The following is a 22720-nucleotide window of genomic DNA, read 5'->3' as shown; positions in this document are numbered from 1 at the left end:
AGCGTTCACAGACACTCGTGCCCACGTGCACCCGCTCCAAAGCGCCGAACGAAGGTGGAGCCCACGAGCAAGGGGCAGAGCTTCACCTCTCTCATTTAAGCTGGCGAAGCACAGCACCACGCGGGCTCGCAGCCCTGGACCGGCTCTGCCCTGTGCTGGCTGCAGAGCAGAAACCTGAGCCGGGAACACAACTCGTCTGTGGGCACGGGGAGCACTCACCTCCCCAAACCACCCCCCCCAGCACATTGCTGCTGATGGGACAGAGCAGAGCCGCACACCCCATGTCCCCCATGTCCCCAGCCTTCCCTTGTGGGTCCCCAAGGCCGCCTACCCTGGCATGTGACAGAATCGGCCCCCAGGATCTGGTCCTCGGCGCAGGCGCACTGCCGTCCCCGCGGGGTGGCCAGGCACAAGCTGCTGCAGCCGCCGTTGTTGACGCGGCACTTGTTGGATCCCACTGCGGAGGCAAGACGGGGGGTGAACAACCGGGACTCGGCACCCAGAGCAACCCACTGACCCACGAGGCTGCCCCCAGCCCCTCGCCGCGGGGTCCCTGCCGTGCCGGGCACCTTGTTGCTGCTGCGCGTCGTACATGCGGATCTCGAAGATGGGCGGGCGCTCGTTGCGGAGCAGGCTCACCACCTTGGAGGTCTGGTCCAGCCGGTAGATGCTGCCGCTGCGGTACTCGGTCCAGAAGAGGAAGCTGCTATAGTGGCACAGCCCGAAGGCGTGATTGAGCTCGGGTCCCTCGTACACGATCTGCGGGCACAGAGAGGCTCAACGTTAGCTGGGGGACACCCCGAGTGGCAGGACAGGGCAAGAGACCGCGCTGATTGGACTGAAAATGGGTTGATTTCCTTCCTGCATAACAAACCTTTCTCTTTCCCAGCCGGCACGCTCATGATTTGCACTCAGTTGGAGAACAAGCAGATACCAGCCCAGCACAGGGTTCATGTTTTGAATCGCTCTGCTCTGAGAGCCAAGGACACTCTGAGCTCTGCCCACAGGGGTGAGGCAGCGAGGAAGGGGATGGATGGACAGAGCTGGACTGGCACCCACACGGAGCAATCACACTGTTCCAGCCCATTAGCATCCTGCTCATTATTTAAGAAGAGTCGGGACTCTCTGGTTGTCTCTTCTGCTCTCTCTATGGGGCGCAGCCGGGGGAGTTTTTGGTGCGGGACATTTAGTTCGGCTTTTACCATTTTGCAGAGGCCTCTGAGCCTTTCTGCCTTTCTCCTCTTTTCTCTCTCTGGGATCGGCTTTGGGACCAGGTGCCGTTTCCTGGCACTGGCTGCTCAGCGTGTTCATGAGGAATTGCCTTGAGCATCCTTTATTTCTATTTTCTACATATATTTACTAGCAGTATATTAGTATTTTGTTATTTTATTAAACTGAGTTGATGTCAATCCAAGTTTCTCCCTTTTGATTCTCCCCCCTGTTGCAGGGGGTGAGTGAGTGGCTGTGTGGTTGTATTGCCTGCTCGGGTTCAACCACAACAGGGACACCAGGAGGGACAGGAAGGGACAGGGGAGCGTGGCTGAACGTGACCAGCAACAGCTTGGCTGCCCCCGGCCTGATCAGCGTCCAAGGGGCCTCCACTTGCCTTGCGCTCGGTGCCGTTGAGATAAACCATCTCAATGCGGTCATAGAAAGCGTCCACCCAATAGAGGATCTTAGCCGGGATGTCCAGGCTCAGCCCGTTGGGCCACAGGACAGTCTTGGAGGTGATGAAGATGTTGCGGTTGGAACCATCCATCCAGGCTCTCTCAATCTTGCCCCTCTTGCTGTCCTTGGGATCCTCCTCCCAGTCCGTCCAGTACATCCACCTGCCACAGACACCGCGCTGTGACAGCGGCGGACGAGCCGGCTCGCAGCTCCCCCATCGCTGCTCCGAGACGTGAGCTCGGGCGGGAGAGGCCATTGTCACCACCCTGTCCCCCCCGGTCACCCGCACCCGTTCAGAGGGTCCACCACGATGGCTCGGGGGTGGGTCATCTTCCCCTCGATCAGCGTCTTCCGCATCTGGGCGGCCTTTTCCAGTCGAGCCACACTGATGGTCTTCTTGGGGCCGTCGTCCGTCCAGTACAGGTTGTTCCCCATCCAGTCCACGGCGATCCCTTCCACGTTGTGGATGCCTTGGGGAAAAAGGAGGAGCGGGCGCTCATCACCAGGGCTGACAATAAGTGGAAGTGAGAGCTCCATATGATTCACGGGGTGTCCAGCACCACCCGCTCCCAACTCAAAGCGACAGTGATGATGGACCCCCCAGCCCTCCCAGGGTCCCACGGCCACGTGGAGCACAGGGCATGTGCTCTGTAACTCTCTCTAGCTACACACAAACCCAAACAGCAGCTTCAGAGCTTAGTTTTAAGGGTCAAAGACACAGGGAGACATAAGGCAATGTGCTGACAGCCGTCACTGCGGCTCCCGGGGGCTGCCAGCGCTGGGCTGGACCCTCGGCCACGCACCGTCCTTCAGGATGGTCTCTCGCTCCGTGCCGTCGATCTTCTGGCGCCCGATGAGGTAGCTCGTGGTGTCGGCGAAGTAGATGAAGCCGGTCTCGGCGTGGAAGTCCAGCGCACGGGGGTTCATGAGGTTCTCGATGGGGATCATGTGCTCATCCGGCACCTTGGCCCCCATGTCCATCCCGCGGATGATGCCCGGACGCCCCTTCCCGTACACCAGGAACAGCTCGTGTTCGGGCTCTGCAGGGACACGGGCACAACCGTCACCAGGGTAGCACCGGGACAAGCGCCGGCCCCCTCGCGCTCCACGACTCACTTTTGCAGGACTTCCCATCGCTGCCCAGGCTGAAGCCAGAGCGGCACCGGCAGGTTCGGGTCTTGTGGCTGTTCCCGAGGAGGCAGATGTCCGAGCAGCCCCCCGGCTTGCCGAACTGGTCGGGCTCGCAGGCATGGCTCCTCACTGCAAGGCAGAGCGCGGGCTCCAGCGGCAGGGCAGAGGTGGCCTGGCCACGCTCGTCTGCAGCCGCAGGGATGCGGGAGATGGTCTTGTGGGTGCTGCCAGCCTGACAGCGGCTCTCTGGGCTTTAGGGGGGTCCCTGCCCCCGAGAGATCCCAGCCATTGGCCAACGGAGGCTCCAGGGCAAGCAAACCCATCTTTGGTGTCCGGCCCCGTGAGGCGAGGGAACTCAGAAGGTGCAGCCCATCCCCATCCTCATCCTCATCCCCATCCCCATCCTCATCCTCATCCCCATCCCCATCCCCATCCTCATCCTCATCCTCATCCCCATCCCCATCCCCACCCTCATCCTCATCCCCACCCTCATCCTCATCCCCATCCCCATCCTCATCCTCATCCCCATCCCCATCCTCATCCCTATCCTCATCTCCATCCCCATCCTCATCCCCATCCTCATCCTCATCCCCATCCCCATCCCCACCCTCATCCCCATCCGCATACCCATCCTCATCCCCATCCCCATCCTCATCCCCACTCTCATCCTCATCCCCATCCCCATCCTCATCCTCATCCCCATCCCCATCCCCATCCCCATCTCCATCCCCACTCGGCCTTTGGGCTCCAAGCAGCCGCTCGTCCCTTTTCAGGGTCCCACCTGTGGGCTGTCGCCGCTGGTGGTAGATGTGCAGGGCTCCCCCCTTGTCCACTCGCGTCACCACCTGGTACTCGGTGCTGTTGAAGCGGTTGACACGGATGACGCTGGTTTTCTGCTGGGCGTTGGCGTTGTCCGAGTTGGTGGCGTAGAGGTAGTTCTCGAAGACGGTGAGCCCGTAGAGGTGTTCGATCTGGAAGGCACCGTGCAGGCGTCCACGAGGAATTTAGGAGACATAGAATCATTGAATCATTTCAGTGGCAAGAGACCCTCAGGATCACTAAGTCCAACCATAACCTCACCCAACTCCAGCACTAAACCATGTCCCTAAGAACCTCGTCGAAACACCTTTTAAACCCCTCCAGGGATGGCGACTCCGGCACTGCCCTGGGCAGCCTGTTCAATGCCCCACAGCCCTTTGGGGAAGAAATTGTCCCCAAGATGAAATTGGGGATGAAATTGTCCCCTGAGGGTCATCAATCCAACCATAACCCAACTCCAGCACTAAACCACATCCCTAAACCTCATCTAAACACCTTAGAAACCCCTCCAGGGATGGTGATTCCACTACTGCCCTGGGCAGCCTGTTCAATGCCCCACAGCCCTTTCCATGAAGAATTTCTTCCTAATATCCAACCTCAACCTTCCCTGGCGCAACTTGAGGCCGTTTCCTCTTGTTTTATCACTTGGGAGCACAGACCAACCCCCTCCATGCTCCAAGCTCCTTTCGGGCAGTTCAGAGATCAGAAGGTCTCCCCTCAGCTCCTGTTTCCAGCTGAACCCCCCAGGTCCCTCAGCTGCTCCATCACACTTGTGCTCCAGCCCCTCAATAGCTTTGTTGCCTCCTCTGCACCCTCTCTAGTACTTCAATGCCTTTCTAATGATGAGGGGCCCATGAGAACCTGTGGCCCAATGCCCTCCAGCTCCGATGTGCCCCCAGCCACTCTGCATGAGATCCCCCTCCGGTCCTGCTCACCAGGATGCCCTGGATGATGGTGTGTCTGTTCTTGCCTTCGTAGTCCACCACCTCGATGTAGTCCAGGTAGGCGTCAGCCCAGTAAACCAGCCGGTTCACCAAGTCCAGGGTGATGCCGTGGGGGAACACGATCTTGCTGTCCACCAGCTTGGTGCGGTTCTGCCCGTCCATGTCGCAGCGCTCCACCTTGGGGATCTGCCCGTAGTCCGTGAAGAACACTTTGCTGTGCAAGAAGGGCAAAAGCGAGAGCTCAGAGCCAGGATGCCACGTTCCACCCAGAAAGAGGGTGGACACAGACGTACGGACGGCTCACGCTGTCACCTCCCAACCCCGAGCAGGACTCTTACCCCATAGCTGGGTCCAGCGCGATCCCCTTGGGGTTGTACAGCTCCAGGTCCAGCAGCGTGACGCAGGTGACTCCGTTCTTGTTGCAGACAAAGATCCTGTCGTCGATGTCGTCCACGAAGTAGAAGTTGCCCGTGAGCCAGTCGATAGCCATCTGCTCCACGTCTTGGGGGGGAAGAAGGCGTGGGGTTATGCAGGGAGGGGGCAGCCAGGAGCCAGAAGCCCCACACGCGGGGTCTCTGACCACATCCCTGGCCACTGGGCACCCCACAGAATCCCAGAATGTCAAGGGTTGGAAGGGACCTGGAAAGCTCATCCAGTGCAATCCCCCCATGGAGCAGGAACACCCAGATGAGGTTACACAGGAACCAGGCGGGTTGGAATGTCTGCAGAGAAGGAGACTCCACAACCCCCTGGGCAGCCTGGGCCAGGCTCTGCCACCCTCACCACCAACAAGTTTCTGCTCAGATTTAAGTGGAACCTCCTGTGTTCCAGTTTGCACCCATTGCCCCTTGTCCTGTCACTGGTTGTCACCAGCAGAGCCTGGCTCCATCCTCCTGACACTGCCCCTTTCCATATTGATCCCCAGCAATGAGTCCCCCCTCAGTGTCCTCTTGTCCAGCTCCAGAGCCCCAGCTCCCTCAGCCTTTCCTCACACGGGAGATGCTCCACTCCCTCCAGCATCTTGGTGGCTGCGCTGGACTCTCTCCAGCAGTTCCCTGTCCTGCTGGAGCTGAGGGGCCACAACTGGACACAAGATTCCAGGTGTGGTCTCCCCAGGGCAGAGCAGAGGGGCAGGAGAACCTCTCTGACCTACTGACCACCCCCTTCTAACCCACCCCAGGTCCCATTGGCTTCCTGGCCACAAGGGCCCAGTGCTGGCTCATGGTCACCCTGCTGTCCCCAGGACCCCCAGCTCCCTTTCCGCTACGCTGCTCTCTAAAAGCTCATTCCCCAACTTACACTGAACCTGGGGTTGTTCCTGCCCACATTCAAGACTCTACACTTGCCCTTGTTCTATTTCATTACATTTTCCCCGCCCAGCTCTCCAGCCTGTCCAGGTCTCTGATGGCAGCACAGCTCCCAGTGTCACCACTGCTCCCAGCTTGGTGTCACCAGCAAACCTGTTGACCGTCACTCTTCCCTCATCCAAGCCATTGATGAACATACTGACTAATACCGGTCCCAGCACAGACCCTCAATCCTCAAGCACAAACGCAGCCGAGCAGCGAGGCCAGGAAAGCATCCTGGAGCAGTGGCTGAGCAGGGAGATGGCTCCAGAATCGGGCAACGCAGCGGGGAGGAGGCAAAGCCCCGCAGAGCCGAGCAGCGGGGGGAAAAGGCACAACCCGCAATGTGGGGACAGCAAACGCCTGGGCTGGGGGACACGAGCCCCACGGCAGAGCCCCGCTCGGGCAGGACTAATCCAGAGCCGCCAGGACGCCCTGAAGCAGGTGAGAGACGGCATCTGGCACGCCGCAGTGGAGTATTTAATTAAACCAGTGAAAGCCTGTTAAATCGGATAAACCCAATGAACCCAAATTCCTTCCTCGCAACCAGGCTGGCATTTGGTGCTGCTCAGCCCCTTCCCACCAGGCTGCGGCTCCCGGAACCTCTGGGAGACGCCAAGTGCTCCGGCGCTCCATCCTTTCGGTTGGTGCCCCCCGAGACCCCGCGGCGGCACCGTGGCCGGCACGGGCGAAGCCGAGCAGGCAACCCGCCCACCCCGAGGACAGCGGGACCCAGACAGCCCCGGCGGAGCAGGGCCAGACGCTGCTGAATTATTAACCAGCACACAAGCTCGGGAGGGAAAACATGAATCAAGCCAGGACATTTTGCAACGCCCCGCGCTCCCCCTGCTCGCCTGATGGTATCAAGCCCTTCCCCGCCGCAGCGCCGCGAGGCGCTCAAGAGGTTCTGGCACCCAGCGGTTTGGGGGTTCCCCTGTCCCAGCGCAAACCCAAAGCCCAAGAATTATCCAGAGGCCACAGGGATGGGGATGGGGACATCGTGGCGATCGCCGCTGGTGACCAACTGCCCTGCGCCCCGCAAGGGTGAGGCCGCGGCGCCCGCGGCCACCGCCCAGCGTGATGCATCTCGTAAGAACGAGTGGAAACAGCCAAAGCTGGGGAATTCGCATCAAAGCAGCCGAGCCAAAGGCCCCATGGGGCTCCCGCTGTGCCCAAAGTGCCAGAGCTGGCAAAGCCGGGGATGCTGCGCCCCCCCACAGAAGCGCTGGCACAAAGCGCCCCTAAAACGGTGCGCGGGGGGCGGCGCGGGGCAGGCAGGGCCGCGCTCCGTGCCGCCGCGGGGCCGCCTGAGGCACGCTGCGCAGAAACGCCGCGGCAAAGGGATGTGCAAAGAATTCCCCAAAAAAGCAGGTCCTGGCTGGCGCCTGCGCGGCTGAGTCAGAGTCACAGGATCCGGGGAGCGATCCAAGCAGGGGCGGACGGACGGACAGACATCCCTAGCCCCACAGGGACCCCCGGTTGCCCCGGCCGTGGGCGCTCAGCACTAACACCCACACCTCAATCCACCATCAGCGTCCCCCAGAACCCCAGCGTCGCGGGGGCACGGCCAGGGAGGAACGAGCTCATTGACACGGCACCCAAAGGCTGGGCAGGAATCAGACGAGAACGCGGCCAAAACAAGCTGCAGCTTTCCAGCCGCTCGCTGCCCGACCGCGGTTTTCCTCTCCCCGCCGGGGGTCCCGGCGCTCCCGGGGGGCTCCGCTCGGGCCCCAGCTCCGAGCAGGGGTGACGCAAGCACTTGCTCTTCTCCCAGGCTGTATTTTTGCAGCTGGAAAGCATTACCCTCCTCAAAGGCTTTTGTTTTTCAGCCCGCTCCTTCTCCCGGCGCTCGCCATCCTCCTCCCTCCTCCTTCGCAGGAATCGGGTTTTATTATCATTTGCAGCTCTTTCTTGTAGCCTCGGCTAAACCTGGATTTCCTCTTGAACTTGCAGTGGAAGCTCATTTAGCAAATGTCTATTTTTAAGCCCGCACAGAGCTCTCCCCCCACTCACTCCTTGGCATGGGAGCCAGGGACGCGGTGTCTCCCCCCACGGTGCCGCGTGTCCCCGCAGTGTGACCAGGGACCGCGTCCCATGGCGAGGACACAGCTCAGGGGTACCCTGGCCATGAACGGCTCCTGTGAACAACATGGATAGAAGGAGATGGGGGCAGCGACCACCCCCTCCCGCCCCAGCTCCCGGTGCGGCGCTGGTTGACCAGTACATCCCCCCCACCAATTCCCATCGCGGAGTCAAGGCCCCCTCCTTGCTCAACCATCGGCGGGTGTCGCAAGCAATTGCAACACGCACAACTCATTTCCCAACATTTCTGTGTTTGCTCGTGGTTGAAAATGAGCTCGTGGGGGCACAGAATGTCAACTGGAAAGCTGGAAGGAGCCAACGCGCCCCACCGGGCTGGCGATTCGGGGTCCGAGCGCTCGCTGCCCATGAACGCTGCTGGTTGAACTGGGTTTGACTGGGTTTGAGAGGGATGAAGACAACGGGAGGGCAGAGGGAGCGCCAAGGGGTTCATCAGCGTGCACGCAGCGCGTTGCTCAACAAGGGCGGGCTGGCAACTTCAGCAAACTCCCAAACCCACTCGGCACAGATGTTTCCTGGTTTCGCACTCACCGCGAACCGAGCAATCCTGACCGAGCTTGTGCTGAAATCCCTGCCGCAAAAGAAGCCGCGGGCTCGGATTTTCCTCGCCGCAGCCACCGCTGTTGGAATCTGAAGGTTGAGGAGCCACGTCCAGCTCCCACGTGTCCTCCTCCAGCACCCACCGACATCTGTTGTCACAACAGGACAAGGTGCTCCCAGCCCCACCGGGTGCAGGATGAGGTTGGACCCCTCTACCAGGGTGCACTTGGGGAGAGGCAGAAGCCTCCAGCCTCAATCCAAGGTGCTCTTGGCCCTGATAACTCTTACAAACCTTCCCAGGCACTCTCAGCATGTTTATTATCGCCCTGAAGTAAATGGTGAGAGATCTATCGGTGCCCAACGTGGGGCGTGGGACACAGCAATAACATTCCCCCCACCCAATCCAACCTCATCCTGCACCCGGTGGGGCTGGGAGCACCTTGTCCTGTTCCTTGACACCAGTGGGTCAGCAGCTCAATGGGTGTTCACAGGAGCTAATGCCGGAGGTTCTCCCCCATTAACCCAGACCTTGGAGCATCTGATGTGCCCCACACCAAATTCAACCTCATCCTGCACCCGGTGGGGCTGGGAGCACCTTGTCCTGTTCCTTGACACCAGTGGGTCACCAGCTCAATGGGTGTTCACAGGAGCTAATGCCGGAGGTTCTCCCCCATTAACCCAGACCTTGGAGCATCTGATGTGTCCCACACCCAATCCAACTTCATCCTGCACCCAGTGGGGCTGGGAGCACCTTGACACCAGTGGGTTAGCAGCTCGATGGGTGTCCACAGGAGCTAATGACAGAGGTTCTCCCCCCTTAACCCCGGCCTTGGAGCATCTGATGTGCCCCACACCAAATCCAACCTCATCCTGAACCCGGTGGGGCTGGGAGCATCTTGACACCAGTGGGTCAGCAGCTCAATGGGTGTTCACAGGAGCTAATGCCAGAGGTTCTCCCCCCTTAACCCCGGCCTTGGAGCATCTGATTTACCCCACACCGCTCAAGCACTGCAAGGCTGTGGGTTTTTTTGCAGAAGCGGCTTTGCTGACCCAGCACATAACTTTCCTCTGCATGAATCAGTTGTTGTGCAGTCTGCAAATACATCAATTGCGGCCTGACACGAGGAGGAAGGAAACGCGGAATCTTCGCTTAAACACGCATTTCGACACAGCCCTGAAACAGCTGCAATTAAGATGCGTGCAGCTCAGCAGCTCGCCCCGGCCCTCGCGCAGCGGTGAAGGTGCAAAGGGCTCGGAAATCAGTGCTCAGCACAAATCCCACCTCTGGGTTGGGATTCCTAAAGGGAATCCATGGGGTGTCTGCAGGGTCCAGGCTCTGCTGGGGACCCTCATTGCAAAACTCCCCTTTGAGGTGGCTAAAACCATCACCAAGCGCGGTGCTGTCACCAAAGGTCCCCGCTGTGCTGCGGCACATTGTCACCCAGCACACGGGACAGATGGAAGCCGGACTGAGCTCTGCTGCTCACATTCCACCTCGGTTTTCAATAATGTCCCAGCGCATCCCCTAAGAACAGCCCGCGTTTCCCGCTTCAACCCTCACACAAACCCCCGTGCCCAAAGCGTTTGGGCTGCAGCGACCGTGCGGAGGTACCGGTGCAACCCCCGAGCAGACACGCACACCAAAACTGCCGGTCCCACCGGGAGAGCAGCCTCTGGGGCAGCCAGCGCCGCGTCCTGCTGCTCCGGGTGAGGGGAACGTGCCCAACTCACCCCCGCGGCACCGGGAGAAGCAGCGGTGCGCGGCACCGGGAGAACCAGCGACATGCGGCACCAGGAGAACCAGCGACACGCAGCACCGGGAGAACCAGCGACACGCGGCACCGGGAGAACCAGCGACATGCGGCACCGGGAGAACCAGCGACACGCAGCACCGGGAGAACCAGCGACACGCGGCACCGGGAGAACCAGCGACACGCGGCACCGGGAGAACCAGCGACATGCGGCACCGGGAGAACCAGCGACACGCGGCACCGGGAGAACCAGCAGTGTGCAGCACCGGGAGAACCAGCGGCACGCGGCACTGGGAGAACCAGCGGCGTGCGGCACCGGGAGAACCAGTGACACCGGGAGAACCAGCGACACGCGGCACCAGGAGAACCAGCGGCACGTGGCACCAGGAGAACCAGAGAGATGCGGCACGAGGAGAACCTGCAACACGCGGCACTGGGAGAACCAGCGGCACACGGCACCGGGAGAACCTGCAACACACGGCACCGGGAGAACCAGTGACACGCGACACCGGGAGAACCAGTGACACGCGGCACCAGGAGAACCAGCAGCATGTGGCACCAGGAGAACCAGTGACACACGGCACCGGGAGAACCAGCGAGATGCAGCACCAGGAGAACCCGCGGTGCGTGGCACCGAGGGAACCAGCAACATGTGGCACTGGGAGAACCAGTGACACCGGGAGAACCAGCGACATGTGGCACTGGGAGAACCAGCGGCGCGCGGCACCGGGGGAACCAGCGACACATGGCACTGGGGGACCAGCGACACGCGGCACCGGGGGAACCAGCGACACCGGGAGAACCGGCGACGCGCAGCACTGGGAGAACCAGCAGCACCAGGACAACCAGCAACATGTGGCACCGGGAGAACCAGTGACACGGGGAGAACCAGCGACACGCGGCACTGGGAGACGCGCGGCACCGGGACAACCAGTGACATGCAGCACTGGGACAACCAGCGACACGCGGCACTGGGAGACACGCGGCACCAGGACAACCAGTGACATGCAGCACTGGGACAACCAGCGACACGCGGCACTGGGAGACGCGCGGCACCAGGACAACCAGTGACATGCGGCACTGGGACAACCAGCAACACGCGGCACTGGGAGAACCAGCGACACGCGGCTCCTGCGGAAAAAAGGCTTGGAAAAACCACCGAATGTTTCGGTTCAAAAGCGCCTCCAGACGAGGAGCGGAGGCTCGTCAGGAATGCAGTCCCCAGGGCTTCTCAAATACATCGCTTTCCTACTTTCCTTTTTATAGGGAATGATCCGTTTGATACATTTACATAATACCATAATCTGGAGGAATTTCTGCCTCTTCCCCCCGCAGCCGTCCCCTCCCCTGGAGAACAAGACGCTCTCTGTAACGGCAACACGCTCCGCGGATAAACACTGCTCCTGGGGACAATTTGCCTTAATTAGAAGTGTGTTAACAGGACAGGCACAAAGACAAACTCCAGCGCCCACGGGGCCGTGGGACGGACGGGCACCCCTCGGGGGTCCCGCACAGACGTGTCCTTGTGCGGAAGGGACGGACACCGGCGCACGCGGCCGCCGCCATCACGTCAGCCTTGTTTCCTCCGAAACATGGGCTAAAACACACCGAAAATCCACCCCCCCGCCATTCTGTTAAGCTGTTTAGCCCGGCGGAGGAACCGCTGGGTGGAAGCCGGTGGCCCGTGGCCAGCGCGGCTGACTCGGCGCTGGGACGGATCCTGCGGCCGCCGCGCGCACGTCAAATGCACCCAGGGGGGTGGTGCGGCCCCCACAAGGGCTGAGCGGCCCCCCCAGAGCAGGGAGAGATGGAACAAGCACCCTCTGGGCTGCGTGGAGGGCAGCCAAGGGACCGCTAATTACTCTGCCTTAATGAGGCCGTTCCATGGGCAAAAGTATTCAGCGGAGGGACAGGGCGCTTGGCTTCCTGCTGGGTGAGGGGAGAGACACAGGGAACGCGGGGACCCGCCATGGGGATGATTTGGGGGGGTGGAGGGATAGGAAAGTGGGGACCCGCCATAGGGATGATTTAGGGGGGTGAAGGGATAGGAAAGTGGGGACTCACCATAGGGATGATTTGGGGGTTGGAGGGATAGGAAAGTGGGGACCCGCCATGGGGATGATTTGGGGAGGTGGAGGGATAGGAAAGTGGGGACCCACCATAGGGATGATTTGGGGGTTGGAGGGATAGGAAAGTGGGGACCCGCCATAGGGATGATTTAGGGAGGTGGAGGGATAGGAAAGTGGGGACCCACCATGGGGATGATTTGGGAGGTGGAGGGATAGGAAAGTGGGGACCCGCCATAGGGATGATTTAGGGGGGTGGAGGGATAGGAAAGTGGGGACTCGCCATGGGGATGATTTGGGGGGTGGAGGGATAGGAAAGTGAGGACCCGCCATAGGGATGATTTAGGGAGGTGGAGGGATAGGAAAGTGGGGACCCGCCATGGGGATGATTTGAGGGGGTGGAGGGATAGGAAAGTGGGGACCCGCCATGGGGATGATTTGGGGGGGTGGAGGGATAGGAAAGTAGAAATGGGGCCAATATGGGCAGCGATGATCCCAATGGGGCTCAGGCGCAGTCCCCACAGCAGATCTGCCCCTGGGTTCAACAGAAACCAGCACACACTTGGTTAACAGGTTTAAACCATCATGGCCATCAACAGATAGAGCTGATGCGCCGGTGCGCGCCCGTCACCGCTCCAAGAACGGCCACAAACAGTTAAATATTAAAAGAAACGGAATCAGTAGATGAAATTACCAATCATCCCGCTTTCTTGCCAAGTAAGTTCACATCGGAGCCTCTTTCTTGGATGAGGCGGCAAGGAAGAAAAATAGCTTTCCATGCAAAGCGGGGAAAGAAATGTACTTGGATTCCTCCGCAGAGCAACACGGCCCTGAAAGCAATTTGTCCCAAAGCCTTCAGCTCTTCTGCTCGTTGGCAACGGGACAGGTCATTACGAGTAACGGGGCTGAAGTGGAGTCAAGGAAAACAACCTCCTAGACATGCTTGTTTAGATAGATGCTGCCCAGGAAGGTATTTTAATAACGGCCAGATTGCTATCGTTTAGGGTTTATAATACACCCGGGATCAAATGTCCTGATATTTCAAACCCCTTCCTGGGGGCTTGTTTTAGGAAAGAAAATAGAGAACAACAAACCTTCAAACGAGGAATAATAAATCAAGGAGACTCCGCAGCCCTTTCCCAGCAGCCCGGGATGTGTCCCACCGAGCGGCGACATTCCTGCACCAAACCCGTGGAATTTTGCCCCAAATGGGGAAAAGGGATGAGAAAAACAAGGGAGCGGGAGCTGGGATGGGTCTGTGTATCCCAACACACGTTCTCTTTGTTTCTCTTAGGGAAACAAAAAAACCCAACCCAAAAACCCATCTCTTATTGGAATTGAGTTATTTCTCTCCGCCATCAGTCGGAGCCAACTGCGGTGACTGCGGAGCCATGGGCACCGTTCTCATGTGGAGGTGATGGGAAGGACGTGATGCTGGTGATGGCGGGTGGGGGTCCGGCCTGTCCCTGTCCCCATGGGGAGCTTGGCGGTGGCACCAGCCCCTGGAGCTCAGTCTCCCCTGGAGCTCGGTGTCCCGCAGAGCTCCGTGTCCCCTGGAGCTTGGTGTCCCCCGGAGCTCCGTGTCCCCTGGACCTTGGTGTCCCCCAGAGCTCGGTGTCCCCCAGAGCTCGGTGTCCTCCGGAGCTCGGTGTACCCTGGAGCTCAGTACCCCCTGGAGCTCGGTGTCCCCCAGATCTCAGTGTCCCCTAGAGCTCGGTGTCCCCCAGAGCTCGGTGTCCCCCGGAGCTCAGTGTCCCCTGGAGCTGGGGGTAGGGAACCAGCCAGCTCAGATCAGCTGAGAAAATCACTGCCTGTGAAAAACATCCACGGGCATTTGGGAACCGAGGGACGGTCACCGTGAGCAAGAGCATCGGTACACGAGACCGCGGAGAGCAGAGAGGGTTTAGCAGTGCAGGGAGAAGCAAAGCTCCAGAGTGCAGCAGGTCCTGCCAAGCCCTGTTAGCAGTACTTCCATGGGGAAGAACCCAGGAGCTGCCCAGCCCCATAGGGATCCCCCTGCGGCACCTCGGGGGGACCCAGCGCCGACCCAGTGCCACCCGAGAGCACAAGGGCTTGGAAGCCCTTTCGGTGCGTTGTTTTGCTTTGGAATTCTTTGGAAGCCCAACTCCAAACAAACGAGGACATTGTGTCAGGAAACACGGGGAGGTTGGAATCTGGCTGAGCAAACCCACGGGATCACAAAGTCCCCGGGGGTCGGGGGATCGGCCGCCGAGCGCGGCAGCTCCGCGGGGCTCCGCTCCTATGTCGTCGTGTCACAACCCACCCCGGCCACCAGCTGGGATGGGGCTGTGGGTTTGTGGGGAACCCCCGTGGGGTCCCGCTGGAGACGCTCTAGAGAGCAGCTCTGCCCTGCGCGGGGTGTGTGTCCTTGATCCTGCCGGATCCTCCCCGCGCAGGAGCAGAGCTGGAGTTCCAGCCGGAGCAGCGGGAGGGAGAGCGGAAAGGGAGGAAGAACGAGACAAGCTCCCCTTGTTGCCATTCGGCGCTGGCAGAAGGACGAGTCCCCCCCTGCGCCGCTGCTGCACATGCCATTGTGTCCTGGACTGTTCACCGTGCTGAGCCGGGAGGGGACATCGAGCTCCGGGGGTCACCGAGATCCGGGGGACACTGAGCTCTAGGGGACACTGAGATCCAGGGGACACCAAGCTCAAGGGGACACCAAGCTCCAGGGGGTACTGAGCTCCGGGGGACACTGAGCTCCGGGGGACACCGAGATCCAGGGGACACTGAGCTCCAGGGGACACTGAGCTCTGGGGGTCACGGAGCTCCAGGGGACACTGAGATCAGGGGACACCGAGATCCAGGGGACAATGAGCTCTGCGAGACACTGAGATCCAGGGGACACCGAGCTCCGAGGGACACCAAGATCCAGGGGACATCGAGCTCCAGGGGACACCGAGCTCCAGGGGACACCGAGCTCCAGGGGACACCAAGATCCAGGGGACACCGAGATCCAGGGGACACCGAGCTCCGGGGGACACTGAGCTCCAGGAGACACCAAGATCCAGGGGACACCGAGCTCCGGAGGACACTGAGATCCAAGGGACACCAAGATCCAGGGGACACCGAGATTTGGGGGACACTGAGCTCCGGGAGACACCAAGATCCAGGGCACACCGAGATCCGGGGGACACCGAGCTCCAGGGGACACTGAGCTCTGGGGGACACTGACCTCCAGGGGATACTGAGCTCCAGGGGATACTGAGCTCCAGGGGACACCGAGCTCCAGGGGACACTGAGCTGTGGGGGACACTGAGCTCCGGGGGACACCAAGGTCCAGGGGACACTGAGCTCCAGGGGTTGGTGCCACCGCCAAGCTCCCCATGGGGACAGGGACAGGCCGGACCCCCACTCGCCATCACCAGCATCACGTCCTTCCCATCACCTCCACATGAGAACGGTGCCCACGGCTCCCCAGCCACCGCAGTCGGCTCCGACTGATGGCGGAGAGAAATAACTCAATTCCAATAAGAGGTGGCTTTTTGGGTTGGGTTTTTTTGTTTCCCTAAGAGAAATGGATGGGAGACGTCACCGGCCTGTGATTTTTAGCGTGTCCCTGGAAGAGGAGCTGGGGGTAGGGAACCAGCCAGCTCAGATCAGCTGAGAAAATCACTGCCTGTGAAAAACGTCCACGGGCATTTGGGAACCGAGGGACGGCCACCGTGAACAAGAGCATCGGTACACGAGACTGCGGAGAGCAGAGAGGGTTTAGCAGTGCAGGGAGAAGCAAAGCTCCAGAGTACAGCAGGTCCTGCCAAGCCCTGTTAGCAGCACTCGTTCAACGCATCCCCTGCAACACAAGTGACACTGATCTCCCTGCGGGACGGAGCGGGGACACGGGAGCCGGGTGGGACAATCCCCAGCCCAGCCCCACCGTGACAGCTGGGGGCTGCTCATTTCCAGCCCTTCAGCATCCTCCCCATCAGATGCCAACTGGAGCCCCATTAGCAGCAGGCGCCAGGGAAGCCCGACTCCTGCTGCTAGCAGATAATGCCATAAAGAAGCAAATAAAGAGGGGAAAGCACTAATTGGATTCACAGGTCTCTCCGGTGTCCTGACAGAGAGGAGCTGGGGAATGACATTATCTCCTTATCACAACCCCCAGGCCTGGGGGAAATTCATTTCTCCGACTCGTTTGTGCGGATGAACAAACCCGGCCCTGTGAGGATGTTTTCCCACGTGTCTCCAGCCCACGGCGAGTCCAAACCTGGTCCTGCACCAACACCGAATCTGGAAGAGATCCACCAGGATCCCAGACCCGGGCGACAGATCCCTTGATTAAATTACAGAATGTCAGGGGTTGAAGGGACCTGGAAAGCTCATCCAGTGCAATCCCCCCATGGAGCAGGAACACCCAGATGAGGTTACACAGGAACCAGGCGGGTTGGAATGTCTGCACAGAAGGAGACTCCACAACCCCCCTGGGCAGCCTGTTCAGGCTCTGACACCCTCACCATGGAGAACTTTCTTCTCAGATTTAAGTGGAACCTCCTGTGTTCCAGTTTGCACCCATTGCCCCTTGTCCTGTCCCTGGTTGTCACCAGAAGAGCCTGGCTCCATCCTCCTGACACTGCCCCTTTCCATCTTGATCCCCAGGAATGAGTCCCCCCTCAGTGTCCTCTTGTCCAGCTCCAGAGCCCCAGCTCCCTCAGCCTTTCCTCACACGGGAGATGCTCCACTCCCTCCAGCATCTTGGTGGCTGCGCTGGACTCTCTGCAGCAGTTCCCTGTCCTGCTGGAACTGAGGGGCCACAACTGGACACAAGATTCCAGGTGTGGTTTCCCCAGGGCAGAGCAGAGGGGCAGGAGAACCTCTCTGACCTACTGACCACCCCCTTCTAACCCACCCCAGGTCCCATTGGCTTCCTGGCCACAAGGGCCCAGTGCTGGCTCAGCCCACAGCACCCGGGATTCCCAGCTGGTCTCCCATCCAAGTACTGACCGGGCCCGACCCTGCTTAGCTTCCAAGGGCATTCTCAAGGTGCTATGACTATACATATAATATACATATATATGTTCCCCAGGTATATCCTGATAATATCTGAACTAAACCCTTTTTCCAAGGGCAGAGTAGAGGGGCAGGAGAACCTCTCTGACCTACTGACCACCCCCTTCTAACCCACCCCAGGTCCCATTGGCTTCCTGGCCACAAGGGCCCAGTGCTGGCTCATGGTCACCCTGCTGTCCCCAGGACCCCCAGCTCCCTTTCCCCTACGCTGCTCTCTAATAGCTCATTCCCCCTGGCTGCACCCTCGCTGCACACAGCCAGAAATGCAACCAGAAAGCACCGAACTCAGGCCGGGGAAGCCTTGGGAGAGGAGTCAGAAGGAGCGCAGAACAGCAAACCTCAGCAGAGCTCCTTAAACCGTCGGGGGGGAGCAGAGAGCAGAGCCCAGCCCTGTCCTGCCTAATTTCAGGCTATCGCCTGCAAGAGCAAAGGGTGAGGCCTCTCCCTAAAAATACACACTGCCCTAAAAATACACAGTGCGAGCTCGAGTTAACCGCGCTGCACAGTCCCTCGGCATGGCCAGCGGGTCCCCGCCGGCATCCCGGCTCAACCGGGGCTCCGGATGATATCCCCTGAGCAGCTGCAGCACCACGACATTGCCCGCGGCTCCGAGATCCACCCAACACCTTCACTCATTTGTAAAAATGGATTTATCCGCATTGAGAAGCACTGAAATCGCTCTCCTTGCCGTCCTGGAGCCAGCAAGCCCCAACAGGAGCCGGCGCCATCACCAGAACTCTCACGGCCGGGGAGACACAAGCGGAATGAATCCACCATCCGCCGGTGACTCACGCTGCTGATTTCTGACCGGAGGCACTTTCTGTTCCCAGTCACTCCTGGGGTGGGGACCAACGCCTGGTTTGGCCAACACGGGGTGAAAACCAAAAGAGGAAGCGCTGTCCCCAAACCCGCCGCACAGGCTGTGCCATTGTACCGAGATACTCCCACCAAGAAACCACAGAACTTGCTGGCGATAATAAGAGGGAAGGAGAAGGAAAGCCAAAAGGTACATTTGCGCTGAAGCCCCTGTGGAATCATAGAAGCATTTTGGCTGGAAGAGACCCTCAGGATCATTGAGTCCAACCATAACCTCACCCAACTAAACCACGTCCCTAAGAACCTCGTCTAAACGCCTTTTAAACCCCTCCAGGGATGGTGACTCCAGCACTGCCCTGGGCAGCCTGTTCAATGCTCCACAGCCCTTTCCAGGAAGAATTTCTTCCTAATATCCAACCTCAACCTCCTCTGGTGCAACTTGAGGCCGTTTCCTCTTGTTTTATCACTTGGGAGCACAGACCAACCCCCTCCATGCTCCAAGCTCCTTTCAGGCAGCTCAGAGATCAGAAGGTCTCCCCTCAGCTCCTGTTCTCCAGCTCAACCCCCCAGGTCCCTCAGCCGCTCCATCACACTTGTGCTCCAGCCCCTCACCAGCTCCATCACCTCCTCTGCACCCTCTCTAGTATTTCAACGTACTTCTGATGATGAGGGATCCAAAACTCAACACAGGATCCAAAGTTTGGCCTCCCCAGTGCCCAGAACAGCAGCACAATCTCTCCTCTAGTCCTGCTGGCCACACTATTCCTGATACAAGCCAGGATGCTGGTGGCCTTTTGGCCCATGTTCAGCCGCTGTCACCAAAACCCCCAGGTCCCTGGCAGCTTTCCAGACGCTCTTCCCCGAGCCTGTAGCGCTGCCCCTACCAAAACACAGCCCAGCTTGACCCGTCGCTGGTTGGTGGTGTCCCCAGGAGATAGGGACGGGGATCACGGCCCCGAGGGGAGCGGCACTCACGGTGCAGGCTGAGCGAGATGTTGATGGAGCGCTCGTCCACGAAGCCCTTCAGGTTGGGGATCTTGGCGCACTTGAGGATAGTCTGAGAGGCGCTGTCGCCTACGTGCACCCAGCACACCGTGTCCTCCACGTAGTTGAAGTCCATGGCTGTGGTCTGCTTGGCGCTGGTGGGGGTGATGTTGGGCACAGGGGCCCCGCTCAGGTAGGTGGCCAAGATGTTCTGGGAGTTGGCGATGAGCAGCACGGGAGGACGGTCCACGGGCTCTGGTAGGGAAAGAGAAGCGTGGTCACGGCAAAGCACCCAAAGCCCGCGGTGGCAACGCCGCGTCAGCTGGGCCTCCTAGTGAAAACAAGACTGGGGGGTTAAGGTGGCAGCTCAGGATGGTCCCCAGGGAAGAGCCTGAGGTGACCTGGACAGGCTGGAGACTTGGGCAGGGAAAAATGTAATGAAATAGAACAAGTGTAGAGTCTTGAATCTGGGCAGGAACAACCCCAGGTTCCAGTATAAGTTGGGAATGAGCTGTTGGAGAGCAGTGAAAAGGGACCTGGGGGTGGTCAGTAGGTCAGAGAGGTTCTCCTGCCCCTCTGCTCTGCCCTGGGGAGACCACACCTGGAATCGTGTGTCCAGCTGTGGCCCCTCAGTTCCAGCAGGACAGGGAACTGCTGGAGAGAGTCCAGCGCAGCCACCAAGATGCTGGAGGGAGTGGAGCATCTCCCGTGTGAGGAAAGGCTGAGGGAGCTGGGGCTCTGGAGCTGGACAAGAGGACACTGAGGGGGGACTCATTGCTGGGGATCAATATGGAAAGGGGCAGTGTCAGGAGGATGGAGCCAGGCTCTGCTGGTGACAACCAGGGACAGGACAAGGGGCAATGGGTGCAAACTGGAACACAGGAGGTTCCACTTAAATCTGAGCAGAAACTTGTTGGTGGTGAGGGTGTCAGAGCCTGGCCCAGGCTGCCCAGGGGGGTTGTGGAGTCTCCTTCTGTGCAGACATTCCAACCCGCCTGGTTCCTGTGTAACCTCATCTGGGTGTTCCTGCTCCATGGGGGGATTGCACTGGATGAGCTTTCCAGGCCCCTTCAACCCCTGACATCCTGTGACTGTGTGAAGCAGCAGGGACAGGGGACACAGGAGAGGCCGCAGTTCACAGAGCTGCCCAGCAGCAGCCTCACCATTCTTGGCTTTGCAGGATCTGTTATCGGGCTGCAGCAGGTATCCTTCAACACAGCTGCACGTGTAGGAGCCCTCCGTGTTGGTGCACGTCTGGCTGCAGGTCCCGTAGACGGTGCATTCGTCAAAGTCTGGAAAAGAAGGCAAAAACCCCATGGTTTGGACCAGCTGCCTGAAAAAGGAACAAAACACCCCATTTTCTCCAAGGCAGAGCTGTGGGGAGGACACGATCCCAAAGCCGAAGTGACGGTCACAACAGCCACCACAACACCCGGCCAGCGTCACCCGCGGGCAGCCCCAGCTTTGTGCTCCAGCATCAAGAGGACAATCCTGCCTCGGTGCTGAGCCTCGTCAAGGCCTAATTACCCGCCGTCCCACCTCCCCGCTCTGCAAATCTACACCTAACATTTCCCGTCTGAATTCCTCTCATCTCCAGCTTCCCAGCCCCCGGCTTGCACGCCGCTCTTTCTTCTGCCAGATGAAAGAGCCGTCTCCACCGCAGAGCTCGAGCCTCAGAGGTGCGTGCGGGAGCTGATAACGGCCCCTTTCACCTCCACGCGGATAAATGAAAGAGCCGGAGCCGCCGCAATCTCGCGCTCGCAGACTCGTCTCCGGGCATCGCGCTGATCCGATCGCCCCTCGTTCTTGTTCTCCGGCGCCCTCCGAGGTGCGGACACGGAGCACGGACAAGCCTCTGGCTCCGTCCACAAAGGCAAAGCGTCTTCCTTACTCCCTCCCTATATTCCTCACTTGGGCTTCCAGGAGCCACGTCCACATAACAGCCCAATAATCCCCCCCGTCCCCCCGCAAAGACCGGGGTCTGCCAAGCCCCAAATGGCTTTGGCCACCCAACCAAACCCCGAGATGGTGGCAGCGGCCGCAGCCCCGGTCGTACCGACCTTTGCAGCTCCGCCGGTCCTCGGCCAGCTGGAAGGAGTTGTTGCAGTAGCAGGCGGGTCCGCTCAGCGTGGGCACGCAGTGGTGCTGGCAGCCCAGCGCCGTGCAGTTCGCTAATTGCTCTGGGGAGACAGGGAGCAAAGAGGACGTCACCGACACGCCAGCAGGGATGCACGGTGGGGGATGGAGTGGAGGGGACCCCCCGGGACCCCCAGGCAGGGAGGCTGTAAGGGATGCGGGGGTCTGAGCAGCCCCAACCACCCGCACTTTGCACAAGTGTGATGGAGCGGCTGAGGGACCTGGGGGTTGAGCTGGAGAACAGGAGCTGAGGGGAGACCTTCTGATCTCTGAACTGGAGCTTGGAGCATGGAGGGGGTTGGTCTGTGCTCCCAAGTGATAAAACAAGAGGAAACGGCCTCAAGTTGCACCAGGGGAGGTAGAGATTGGATATTAGGAAGAAATTCTTCATGGAAAGGGCTGTGGGGCATTGAACAGGCTGCCCAGGGCAGTGCTGGAGTCACCATCCCTGGAGGGGTTTAAAAGGCGTTTAGACGAGGTTCAGGGACGTGGTTTAGTGCTGGAGTTGGGTTATGGTTGGATTGATGACCCTCAGGGTCTCTTCCAACCAAAATCATTCTACGATTCTACAACTCGCTGCCACGTCCCCGGGAACCGGTTGCGGCCGCAGCCACGGGATGGGATTTGTCTCCAGGTCCCCGGGCTGCCCGACCCGCTGCAAACAGCAGCAGCCTCCAGCTTCACCAAGGGAATTCAGCAACCGGGGCCGCGTCGGCACGGCCCACGTCCCGCTTTGCAGCGGCACCATAACCCTGCCCCTCACATGTGGAACCGTTTAACACGCCAGGCAGGGCCGGCAGAGATGTTTACAAGGTTTATCAGCTTTGGCAGGCCCTGCTATTCATTTCAGATTCTTATCTCTCAGCTAAAGCATTGCATGCATCCTAGGAAGAAAAGAAACCCCCGCCCCGGGCAGCATGGACCTCGGGGAGGACTCAGTGACGTCCCCAACGTGTCCGAACCTGCCGCGGCAACGGTCCGGACACGGGGCCCGCCGGCACGCGGCCCCGGCCTCGTGTGCGCCCGGCACGTGCTGCCCGGCTGGGGAAAGTCGGAGCCCGGTTAAGTAATGAGAATGATTAGCCAAATGTTAATTGTCAGCTCCGGCACAGCTGCAGGAGCCGCCCTGCGGCAGCCACAGGAGCTCCCGTCACCGCCCCGGAGCCACGTGGGGCCGGGGGTCCCAGCCCCAGGTTGGGGAACCCAGCTCTGCATGGGGTGTCCCAGCCCCAGACCAGGGGTCCCAACCCTAGATGGGGTGTCCCAGTCCCAAATTAGGGGTCCCAACCCTGGATGGGGTGTCCCAGCCCCAGATCAGGGGTCCCAGTCCTCAATGCGGGGTCCCAGACCCAGACTGAGGGTTCCAGTCCTAGATGGGGTGTCCCAGCCCC

At 59.9% G+C, this 22720-nt stretch overlaps 1 protein-coding gene across 1 annotated transcript in view; it reads right to left on the bottom strand.

Annotated features, from left to right (window-relative positions):
* LRP1 (LDL receptor related protein 1) overlaps positions 1-22720 on the bottom strand; it is a gene marked incomplete at both ends in the record, with an annotated part of 80568 nt that overhangs the window by 38217 nt on the left and 19631 nt on the right. The window contains 12 exons of the mRNA XM_080360587.1: positions 332-457; positions 570-759; positions 1607-1829; positions 1958-2138; positions 2472-2708; positions 2785-2928; positions 3581-3770; positions 4554-4776; positions 4901-5063; positions 19185-19448; positions 20357-20485; positions 21254-21373. Of these exons, the coding sequence (XP_080216713.1) occupies positions 332-457; positions 570-759; positions 1607-1829; positions 1958-2138; positions 2472-2708; positions 2785-2928; positions 3581-3770; positions 4554-4776; positions 4901-5063; positions 19185-19448; positions 20357-20485; positions 21254-21373 (2190 nt within the window). The remainder of the gene's footprint in view (positions 1-331; positions 458-569; positions 760-1606; positions 1830-1957; positions 2139-2471; positions 2709-2784; positions 2929-3580; positions 3771-4553; positions 4777-4900; positions 5064-19184; positions 19449-20356; positions 20486-21253; positions 21374-22720) is intronic.

Source organism: Nesoenas mayeri (genome assembly GCF_963082525.1).
Source record: "Nesoenas mayeri genome assembly, chromosome: 28".
NCBI lineage: Eukaryota > Metazoa > Chordata > Aves > Columbiformes > Columbidae > Nesoenas > Nesoenas mayeri.
The sequence above is the reverse complement of the archived record's forward strand: the minus strand, read 5'-3'. Positions and strand labels throughout refer to the sequence as shown.